Source organism: Chanos chanos, chromosome 5 (genome assembly GCF_902362185.1).
Source record: "Chanos chanos chromosome 5, fChaCha1.1, whole genome shotgun sequence".
NCBI lineage: Eukaryota > Metazoa > Chordata > Actinopteri > Gonorynchiformes > Chanidae > Chanos > Chanos chanos.
In genome coordinates this window covers 200,001-212,500 of record NC_044499.1, presented here as the reverse complement: position 1 = coordinate 212,500, position 12,500 = coordinate 200,001, and the positions used below count along the sequence as shown (strand labels likewise).

The 12,500-nt window shown below is 51.0% G+C and overlaps 2 protein-coding genes across 2 annotated transcripts in view; one reads left to right on the top strand and one right to left on the bottom strand.

Annotated features, from left to right (window-relative positions):
• Positions 1-721, bottom strand: part of tmeff1a (transmembrane protein with EGF-like and two follistatin-like domains 1a) — a 9,917-nt gene extending 9,196 nt beyond the window's left edge. The window contains exons 1-3 of the mRNA XM_030773312.1: positions 523-721; positions 308-417; positions 61-190 (exon numbers count right to left, since the gene is read on the bottom strand). Of these exons, the coding sequence (XP_030629172.1) occupies positions 61-190; positions 308-417; positions 523-721 (439 nt within the window). The remainder of the gene's footprint in view (positions 1-60; positions 191-307; positions 418-522) is intronic.
• A 2,932-nt stretch (positions 722-3,653) lies between these two features.
• The window catches only part of slc39a6 (solute carrier family 39 member 6), a 15,666-nt gene continuing 6,819 nt past the window's right edge, over positions 3,654-12,500 (top strand). Inside the window, exons 1-6 of the mRNA XM_030773310.1 lie at positions 3,654-3,731; positions 4,498-5,538; positions 5,634-5,784; positions 5,947-6,066; positions 6,498-6,667; positions 6,973-7,158. Coding sequence (XP_030629170.1) covers positions 4,522-5,538; positions 5,634-5,784; positions 5,947-6,066; positions 6,498-6,667; positions 6,973-7,158 — 1,644 coding nt within the window. The 5' untranslated portion in view covers positions 3,654-3,731; positions 4,498-4,521. The remainder of the gene's footprint in view (positions 3,732-4,497; positions 5,539-5,633; positions 5,785-5,946; positions 6,067-6,497; positions 6,668-6,972; positions 7,159-12,500) is intronic.

The following is a 12,500-nucleotide window of genomic DNA, read 5'->3' as shown; positions in this document are numbered from 1 at the left end:
GTGTGTGTGTGTGTGTGTGTGTGTGTGTCTTTATAAACTGAATGAGTTGTAGGGACTCACCAGCATAGCATGGACCTTTGGTTGCCATAGTGATGAGAGACTGTTGTTTACAGGCGGCCTGACTGAGGTAACACTCATTCTGATATGTGTCTCCATTAGATCCACAGACAGGAACATAACTCCTGGGACACTGCAATAAAACACACACACACACACACATTTAAGACCTTAGACATTCTGACAACATTCTCTCTCTCTCTCTATCACTCACACACACACACACACGCGCGCAGGTACTATCTTTTACCTGAAACTGACACACGCACTTTAAATGCGTTCCATCGTCTCTGCAGACTCCCCCATAGCGGCAGGTCGACTCATCACACACACGCAGATCACTCTTCTTCTGCGATAAATCTAACCCACACAAACACATTTCAATAAATAATTCACAGAAACACAGATAAATTTACACTCCATGTAGACACACTACAGTATGTCTGTCTGTATGGGATTTTGCACCTGCACATCCCTCGTCATTCTCAGACAGACACGCGCCGCTCTGAGGGTACGACGCGAGCGCCTGTGGCACAAGCGCAAGGGCCAAAATCCCGTGCAGCAGGTAAAATCCAGCCGGTGCAGCGCGCGAACCTTCGTTGACCATGATGAAAGAACTGGCAGAATCCAGGCCGTCGCGCGCCGGTCCCTCGACTCTCGTCATAGCATACAGGAGCCTCACAATGAACGAAAGCTCGAGACTGCTTGATTAAAAAGGGTCGTCTACATGCATGAGAGAGCACACACATAAGACAACGGTGGTCCTGAGATCGAGTGAGAGATGACGTCGCTCACAGAGACCAGAGAAGAGATGTGACGACCCCTTCAAATACAAAGTCCGTTTTCCCTTCTTTCGTGTAATATTTGTCAGCTCAACGAGGTACTTAGCCGCATCCCACCAACAGCTCGGCTCCCGGATCTCGTGCCCACGTCTATCCCTGCACGCTCATGTTTCACATCCTCTTGAATTTAAACGCGAAATTCGTTTAAAAGATGACTATCGTCACGATTCTTCTCCGTGCATTTAAAACTAAACTGAAGATCAAATAAATTCACGTGGGAGACAGCGAGAAAGATCAAAGCACAGCCTGAGCAGCGGCCGCTGCTGCAGTAGAAACAACAAAGAGGCGAAGAGGAGACTGGTCACGTGAGGACCCCCCTAGTGTCCCGACAACATCCCCCTCCTCTCCCAACACACACACATTTAAATGCTTGTCACTAAAGCACCATTGAGCCCCCAAGGTGGTGTTTCCAGGCAACAAGGATTGTGTGTGTGTGTGTGTGTGTGTGTGTGTGTGTGTGTGTGCACGCTCTGTTCCATTCGTGCACTGCTATACACACACACACACACACACACACACAATCTGTGTCCTGGGTAATCTCAGTGCTACCCCAGTGGTTTAATCCTAATTTGCACAGATGGAGATGCTGCTGATATGGGTTATAAAGCAAAGACACACATACACACACTGCATTAGTTCCAAATGGTCCTGTGAGGATCTGGTAATAATGCAAACCACAGATCCTCCCAGAAAGGAGAACAGAGTTGTGTACTTCAGATCAATGCTGAGAATGTTTATCATGGCAGAATATAAAACATTTGGCAGTAATATAATGGTGTTAATATACTGCACATTCATAAACCAAAATGGAGTTTTGAGAGTCCTAGAAAACAATACCCTGTAACTGTAACAACACTAATGTGAACAGAATCCAAAATCACACTGTACAACTTCACTTTACTTTGTTATTGTATGTAAATCTCTCTCTCTCTCCCTGTGGACTGAACTGTTGGGAGACAGGCATGATGCCCAGCACACAGAGAGCGGGAAAGAAAGAAAGAATGAAAGAATGAAAGGATGTTTACGGAGGAACAGAGCCATGATGGCTGACAAGCAGTCAACACAATGTGTTCTCTGTGGAAAGACCTCTAGAGGATTTGTACCGTTTTCTGCAGAGGTTAAAACGGTGATCTTTCCATGTGCCGATCTCCCTTGCTCTGTTCCAATACTGTGTTCTCTTCTGTACATGTAATAGTACATGACATGTGTTCTCTTGTATACATGTAATAGTACATGACATGTGTTCTCTTGTATACATGTAATAGTATATGACACAAAGTCACAGCTCAACCCAAATCTGATTACAATAGCTGCAGTTTGTAACATTTCTCAATATTCAGCATCTCTCTCTCTCTCTCTCTCTCTCTCTCTCTCTCTCCCTCCCTCTCCCTCTCTCTCTCTCCCTCTCTCTCTCTCTCTCTCTCTCTCTCTCCCTCTCACTCTCTCTCTCTCTCTCTCTCTCCCTCTCTCTCTCCCTCCCTCTCTCTCTCTCTCTCTCCCTCCCCCTCTCTCTCTCTCCCTCCCTCTCTCTCTCTCTCTCTCTCTCTCCCTCCCTCACTTTCTCTCTCTCCCTCCCTCTCTCTCTCTCTCTCTCTCTCTCCCTCCCTCCCTCCCTCTCTCTCTCTCCCTCTCTTTCTCTCTCTCTCTCTCTCTCTCCCTCTCTCTCCCTCCCTCTCTCTCTCTCTCTCTCTCCCTCCCTCTCCCTCTCTCTCTCTCTCTCCCTCTCTCTCTCCCTCCCTCTCTCTCTCTCTCCCTCCCTCTCTCTCTCTCTCTCTCCCTCCCTCTCTCTCTCTCTCTCTCTCTCTCTCCCTCTCTCCCCCTCTCTCTCTCCCTCTCTTTCTCTCTCTCTCTCCCTCTCTCTCTCTCTCTCCCTCTCTCTCCCTCCCTCACTTTCTCTCTCTCTCTCCCTCCCTCTCTCTCTTTCTCTCTCTCTCTCTCGTCCAGCTCTGTCCCTCTTCTGTCATTACTCGTCCCTTTGGCACCTCCCTCTTACACCAGCAGGAGGCGCTGCCTCAGCACTGTCAGTGAGGGAGGAAGCAGCAAAGCTTAACTACACTGATAGTTTATTTAATCAGTGAAACTGATGAAGAACATTAATCTCAGCTGAGGGTTCCTTTAGAAGGTGTAGTTTATATTCAGTATGAAAGTGCAGAAATGGGCAGGGGGAGAAGTCATAGGCATACACTTTACATATTTAGATCTGCTTCCTGGAAATCTGTATTTGTACGTGTTCACAAAGTTCAGACTGAATAAAAAGTAAAGTAAAGAATCTATATAGAAATATAGAGCCAATACAATTCCTCTATTATTATACTTAAAGTTACAATCATTTGTAAATATGTAAATGTTCTTCTGATCTGCGCTGCCACCATGCGGTCGGGTGGTGCAGCGTTTCATTAGCGTTTATCACCCAACATCCATCCATCACCCATAACCCAAAATACGTCCTCTCAGCCGGCAGGGGGCAATGCAGTTTTGTTCAAAGAGTATTCTGATTCCGTGCAGCGCTGCACCTTTAGAAAAACAGTGAGGAAGTAAGAATACGGTTCAAGGCAAGCATAATATGTAAGGTGAACACTATCATTACGTCGTGTATCCATGTTCAAGAGTCAAACCGTAACTGTAGTTTCACCAACCCTCATCTTCACCGCCTCTCCCCCCTTCTCTGTCTCTGCGCTCCGTTTGCACGTGCGCGCGTGTGTGCATGCGTCCGGCCTACTGATTTCCGGGAAGCGAGTTGGTTTTGCACACGGTTCGGGAGTGCTTCAGTGCGGGGCGCAGTAAAGCAACAAAAGGCGCTTTATTTTGACTTCAGAGCAGTACAGTGATACGGTAAGCGCCTGGTAGTGCTGTAAACCCACCGTTTGTTACACGTGTCTACGTATAGACTTATTTACGATTTTCCGTGATGTGAAAATCTTGGCTTCTATAAAGACGGCTGGTAGGCCCCGTCTAGTCACTCGTGTTTAATTCTGTGGTTAACTCTTTGTCCTTGGATGTAAAAATATGTCTGTTGTAATCTGTCGTCTATATCTGTTCCTCCTTCTAAACCATACACATGGCGAAATAAAAGACACAAACAAATGATCCCGAGGTTCTGGTGCGACGGTATATGGCGCAGTATGTTTGTCCTGTGCTTGCCGACCACTAAACATATGTTTGTGACAGGGAATTTTCACATGGCTCAGTAACCTGGGTCTCACACACTTATAGGTACCATCAAAACCTTAACCTGTCTTCATCAGAATGTCTGTGTGGATGAGTATTTACAGAAGTGTTCGTGTTTTATGTTACGTTCGGGAAAATTAAAGAAATGAACCAGTTCCTGAAAATTAACTGATGCGTATGTACGTGGAACCAAAAGTGTTTGTGTATGTTGTTTTTAACAGCGCTTGAGTTTTGTGTGTGTTCTCCAGCGTTCCTGTTGTGGTGTTTGTATGTTGTTTCGACGTTTTTGTGTTATTTCGGACAGTGTTCGTGTTGTTTTTTGTCTATGACGATGCCGTCCTTTAGAAATGTGTTGTTTGCGTAATATTTTGCGGTTGCACAGAGACAGTCACTTTAACTGTGTGTGGGGGGATTTTTGGTGTTTTGACAGCGCTTGGTGCGGTTTTAGGTGACGATGCTGCTATTCAGAGTCCGACCCGTGACAGTGCTGATGAGTGTGCTGTTCTGGGCATGCTCAGACTGTGCCAGTTCTGACTGCAGCCGTGTCTCCATGGTAACAGACGTTTTGCTGGCGGAGCGAATGCAAGACAAGCACCTGCGAATGCTGTTTGAGAAGTATGGGGAAAATGGGACGATCTCATTGGATGGTCTGAGGAGACTGCTGGAACAGATAGGGCTAGACCGTAACATGACCATCCAGCAAAAAGGACATTCACACCCTGACATGCAAACACAGACACACACACATGCTAATGTGGACTCACACAGACAGAAACAGGCTCCTCAACCTGACCTACCTGCCAACACAAAGCAACACCCCCAAGAAGGCAACACGCCCAAGGTGGAGAAGAATGACTCCACCTCTAAACAGCAGACTGGGCCTGCACCTGCGAAAAAGAGCGAATCGAATGCTCACCATAACCTTTACATGAAGAGGGGCCAAGAGGAGACCACACCCCTCACCACACCTTCATATGTCACCAAACCTCACAGAGCCATTCGCAGTGTAGACCACATCCCTTCTAATCTTAACCAAGGGAATAGCACACATGGAAACCACACCCAGCAAACAAACAATACTGCAGAACCAATCACATCCCCTAAAGACAGCCTAGCAGGGACAAGCAAAGTCCCCAAACATGACCACAACCACGAAGGCCATGCCCACAATGACCATGACCATCAAGACCACTCCCACAGTGACCACAGCCATGAAGGCCACGCCCACAGTGACCACGTCCACGGTGACCACGCCCACAATGACCACGACCATGAAGGCCACGCCCACAGTGACCACGACCATGAAGGCCACGCCCACAGTGACCATGGCCACGCCCACAGTGACCACGACCATGAAGGCCACGCCCACAGTGACCATGACCATGAAGACCACACCCACGATGACCACGCCCACAGTGACCACGACCATGAAGACCACACCCACGATCATGGCACTGGCCACCCCAGTGAGGTACTGCCGTGCACACACACACACACACACACACACTCAATCACTCACACAAAACTATACCCAGTGTATTCTCTGACACTCTCTCTTTCTGTCAGTGTCTTAATGCTAGCACCATCCTCACCTCACATGGTATGACCCAGGAAGGAGTTCTGTCAGTCAGAGACTTTAGCTTCCTTTGCCCCGCCCTGCTCATTCAAATTGACTCTATGTCCTGCTTCCAGCATGCCGTTAACCAATCAGGTAAGAGTAATATATAGAGAAATAAATTGTTGATCCATGTTGTATTATCTATATTACACCAAATCATACTGCACTGTTACAGTACCTATTATACTATATTATACTATACTGCTACAGTATATGTAATAAGCATTTATTACTTTACCATTAATATATTTCTTTTTTCAGGTCATAAACATCACCATGATCATCATCATCATCATCATCATCATCATCATCATCACCTCAATCATCCCAGTGTCGTGGATCATGAAAATAAAGGCCCAAAGGACAGTCCCATTTATGCAGGTGAGAGCACGTGTGTGTGTGTGTGTGTGTGTGTGTGTGTGTGTGTGTGTGTAATTCTCATGTGAGGGATGAGGTGTGTGTGTGTGTGTGTGTGATGTCAGAAGCACCAGAGATGGAGGATATCCTGTTAATTCTTCTCTCATGTGCAGTAGAGATGTGATAAAGGTTAAGGTCAGGGTTAGGGTAAAGGTTAGGGTTAGGGTTAGGGTTAATGCCCATGTGCAGTAGAGATTTGACAAAGGTTAGGGTAAGGGTTTTTTAGAAAGCATCATGTATGATATTGTTCTGTATTATATATGATCATATGTTATATAGCATACACATGATTACCCCTCTCCACTAGGCAGCTTTTAGGTTGTTAGGTTGTGTTGCGTGTGTATGAGTGTGTGTGCGTATGTATAATGTGTGTATACTCTGTGTGTGTGTTTCAGCATGGATTGGTGGCATCCTGTCCATCACTATAATCAGTCTGCTGGCTCTAGTGGGCGTGGTCTTAATTCCCCTGATGAACAGAGTTTGTTTCAACTTCCTGCTCAGCTTCCTGGTGGCTCTCGCTGTTGGTACACTCAGCGGGGACGCCTTTCTGCACCTGATCCCTCACGTGAGAATTATACACACACACACGCTCACACACACACACACACACACACTCCTCATCCCCCACGTGAGAATTATACACACACACACACACACACACACCCCCCTCATCCCTCACGTGAGAATTATACACACACACACACACACACACCCCTCATCCCTCACGTGAGAATTACACACACACACACACACACACACACACTCCTCATCCCTCACTTGAGAATTATACACACACACACACACACATACTGCACACACAACGTTTCTGGCCATAAACTTCACTGATAGGTTCTTTTCTCTTTCTCATAGTCTCAGGGTCATCACCACCATCATCATTCAGCCAATGAGACCTGCGATCATGATCCCCACGGTGACGAGGCCGATTCTCTGAAGCCTGTTTGGACAGGGCTCACAGCCTTGGGCGGAGTCTATTTCATGTTCCTGATTGAGCACTTCCTGACTCTGGGAAAAATCTACAAAGACAAAAAACAAAAGGTCAGAATCCACCACTTTCATTCAGTCATTCACACGCCCCAGAGCACGGACCCATACACCTCTCACACTCACACTCCATTCACACGCCCCAGAGCACGGACCCATACACCTCTCACACTCACACTCCATTCACACGCCCCAGAGCACAGACCCATACACCTCTCACACTCACACTCCATTTACACGCCCCAGAGCACGGACCCATACACCTCTCACACTCCATTTACACGCCCGAGAGCACAGACCCATACACCTCTCACACTCACACTCCATTCACACGCCCCAGAGCACGGACCCATACACCTCTCACACTCACACTCCATTCACACGCCCCAGAGCACGGACCCATACACCTCTCACACTCACACTCCATTCACACGCCCCAGAGCACAGACCCATACACCTCTCACACTCACACTCCATTCACACGCCCCAGAGCACGGACCCATACACCTCTCACACTCACACTCCATTCACACGCCCCAGAGCACGGACCCATACACCTCTCACACTCACACTCCATTCACACGCCCCAGAGCACGGACCCATACACCTCTCACACTCACACTCCATTCACACGCCCCAGAGCACAGACCCATACACCTCTCACACTCACACTCCATTCACACGCCTCAGAGCACAGACCCATACACCTCTCACACTCACACTCCATTCACACGCCCCAGAGCACAGACCCATACACCTCTCACACTCACACTCCATTCACACGCCCCAGAGCACGGACCCATACACCTCTCACACTCACACTCCATTCACACGCCCCAGAGCACAGACCCATACACCTCTCACACTCCATTCACACGCCCCAGAGCACAGACCCATACACCTCTCACACTCACACTCCATTCACACGCCCCAGAGCACGGACCCATACACCTCTCACACTCACACTCCATTCACACGCCCCAGAGCACAGACCCATACACCTCTCACACTCACACTCCATTCACACGCCCCAGAGCACGGACCCATACACCTCTCACACTCACACTCCATTCACACGCCCCAGAGCACGGACCCATACACCTCTCACACTCACACTCCATTCACACGCCCCAGAGCACGGACCCATACACCTCTCACACTCACACTCCATTCACACGCCCCAGAGCACAGACCCATACACCTCTCACACTCACACTCCATTCACACGCCCCAGAGCACGGACCCATACACCTCTCACACTCACACTCCATTCACACGCCTCAGAGCACAGACCCATACACCTCTCACACTCACACTCCATTCACACGCCCCAGAGCACGGACCCATACACCTCTCACACTCACACTCCATTCACACGCCCCAGAGCACAGACCCATACACCTCTCACACTCCATTCACACACCCCAGAGCACGGACCCATACACCTCTCACACTCACACTCCATTCACACGCCCCAGAGCACGGACCCATACACCTCTCACACTCACACTCCATTCACACGCCCCAGAGCACAGACCCATACACCTCTCACACTCACACTCCATTCACACGCCCCAGAGCACAGACCCATACACCTCTCACACTCACACTCCATTCACACGCCCCAGAGCACAGACCCATACACCTCTCACACTCACACTCCATTCACACGCCCCAGAGCACGGACCCATACACCTCTCACACTCACACTCCATTCACACGCCCCAGAGCACAGACCCATACACCTCTCACACTCACACTCCATTCACACGCCCCAGAGCACGGACCCATACACCTCTCACACTCACACTCCATTCACACGCCCCAGAGCACAGACCCATACACCTCTCACACTCACACTCCATTCACACGCCCCAGAGCACAGACCCATACACCTCTCACACTCACACTCCATTCACACGCCCCAGAGCACAGACCCATACACCTCTCACACTCACACTCCATTCACACGCCCCAGAGCACGGACCCATACACCTCTCACACTCACACTCCATTCACACGCCCCAGAGCACAGACCCATACACCTCTCACACTCCATTCACACACCCCAGAGCACGGACCCATACACCTCTCACACTCACACTCCATTCACACGCCCCAGAGCACGGACCCATACACCTCTCACACTCACACTCCATTCACACGCCCCAGAGCACAGACCCATACACCTCTCACACTCACACTCCATTCACACGCCCCAGAGCACAGACCCATACACCTCTCACACTCACACTCCATTCACACGCCCCAGAGCACGGACCCATACACCTCTCACACTCACACTCCATTCACACGCCCCAGAGCACAGACCCATACACCTCTCACACTCACACTCCATTCACATGCCCCAGAGCACGGACCCATACACCTCTCACACTCACACTCCATTCACACGCCCCAGAGCACGGACCCATACACCTCTCACACTCCATTTACACGCCCCAGAGCACAGACCCATACACCTCTCAAACTCACACCCCATTCACACGCCTCAGAGCACGGACCCATACACCTCTCACACTCCATTCACACGCCCCAGAGCACAGACCCATACACCTCTCACACTCACACTCCATTCACACGCCCCAGAGCACGGACCCATACACCTCTCACACTCACACTCCATTCACACGCCCCAGAGCACAGACCCATACACCTCTCACACTCCATTCACACGCCCCAGAGCACGGACCCATACACCTCTCACACTCACACTCCATTCACACGCCCCAGAGCACGGACCCATACACCTCTCACACTCACACTCCATTCACGCGCCCCAGAGCACAGACCCATACACCTCTCACACTCCATTTACACGCCCCAGAGCACAGACCCATACACCTCTCACACTCACACCCCATTCACACGCCCCAGAGCACAGACCCATACACCTCTCACACTCACACTCCATTCACACACCCCAGAGCACAGACCCATACACCTCTCACACTCACACTCCATTTACACGCCCCAGAGCACAGACCCATACACCTCTCACACTCCATTCACACGCCCCAGAGCACAGACCCATACACCTCTCACACTCACACTCCATTCACACGCCCCAGAGCACGGACCCATACACCTCTCACACTCACACTCCATTCACACGCCCCAGAGCACGGACCCATACACCTCTCACACTCACACTCCATTCACACGCCCCAGAGCACAGACCCATACACCTCTCACACTCCATTCACACACCCCAGAGCACGGACCCATACACCTCTCACACTCACACTCCATTCACACGCCCCAGAGCACGGACCCATACACCTCTCACACTCACACTCCATTCACACGCCCCAGAGCACAGACCCATACACCTCTCACACTCACACTCCATTCACACGCCCCAGAGCACGGACCCATACACCTCTCACACTCACACTCCATTCACACGCCCCAGAGCACGGACCCATACACCTCTCACACTCCATTTACACGCCCCAGAGCACAGACCCATACACCTCTCACACTCCATTCACACGCCCCAGAGCACGGACCCATACACCTCTCACACTCCATTCACACGCCCCAGAGCACAGACCCATACACCTCTCACACTCACACTCCATTCACACGCCCCAGAGCACGGACCCATACACCTCTCACACTCACACTCCATTCACACGCCCCAGAGCACAGACCCATACACCTCTCACACTCACACTCCATTCACATGCCCCAGAGCACGGACCCATACACCTCTCACACTCACACTCCATTCACACGCCCCAGAGCACAGACCCATACACCTCTCACACTCACACTCCATTCACACGCCCCAGAGCACAGACCCATACACCTCTCACACTCACACTCCATTCACACGCCCCAGAGCACAGACCCATACACCTCTCACACTCCATTCACACGCCCCAGAGCACGGACCCATACACCTCTCACACTCACACTCCATTCACACGCCCCAGAGCACAGACCCATACACCTCTCACACTCCATTCACACACCCCAGAGCACGGACCCATACACCTCTCACACTCACACTCCATTCACACGCCCCAGAGCACGGACCCATACACCTCTCACACTCACACTCCATTCACACGCCCCAGAGCACAGACCCATACACCTCTCACACTCACACTCCATTCACACGCCCCAGAGCACAGACCCATACACCTCTCACACTCACACTCCATTCACACGCCCCAGAGCACAGACCCATACACCTCTCACACTCACACTCCATTCACACGCCCCAGAGCACGGACCCATACACCTCTCACACTCACACTCCATTCACACGCCCCAGAGCACAGACCCATACACCTCTCACACTCACACTCCATTCACATGCCCCAGAGCACGGACCCATACACCTCTCACACTCACACTCCATTCACACGCCCCAGAGCACGGACCCATACACCTCTCAAACTCACACCCCATTCACACGCCTCAGAGCACGGACCCATACACCTCTCACACTCCATTTACACGCCCCAGAGCACAGACCCATACACCTCTCAAACTCACACCCCATTCACACGCCTCAGAGCACGGACCCATACACCTCTCACACTCCATTCACACGCCCCAGAGCACAGACCCATACACCTCTCACACTCACACTCCATTCACACGCCCCAGAGCACGGACCCATACACCTCTCACACTCACACTCCATTCACACGCCCCAGAGCACAGACCCATACACCTCTCACACTCCATTCACACGCCCCAGAGCACGGACCCATACACCTCTCACACTCCATTCACACGCCCCAGAGCACAGACCCATACACCTCTCACACTCACACTCCATTCACACGCCCCAGAGCACGGACCCATACACCTCTCACACTCACACTCCATTTACACGCCCCAGAGCACAGACCCATATACCTCTCACACTCCATTCACACGCCCCAGAGCACAGACCCATACACCTCTCACACTCACACCCCATTCACACGCCCCAGAGCACGGACCCATACACCTCTCACACTCCATTCACACGCCCCAGAGCACAGACCCATACACCTCTCACACTCACACTCCATTCACACGCCCCAGAGCACAGACCCATACACCTCTCACACTCCATTTACACGCCCCAGAGCACGGACCCATACACCTCTCACACTCACACTCCATTCACACGCCCCAGAGCACGGACCCATACACCTCTCACACTCACACTCCATTCACACGCCCCAGAGCACAGACCCATACACCTCTCACACTCACACCCCATTCACACTCCCCAGAGCACGGACCCATACACCTCTCACACTCCATTCACACGCCCCAGAGCACAGACCCATACACCTCTCACACTCACACTCCATTCACACGCCCCAGAGCACGGACCCATACACCTCTCACACTCACACTCCATT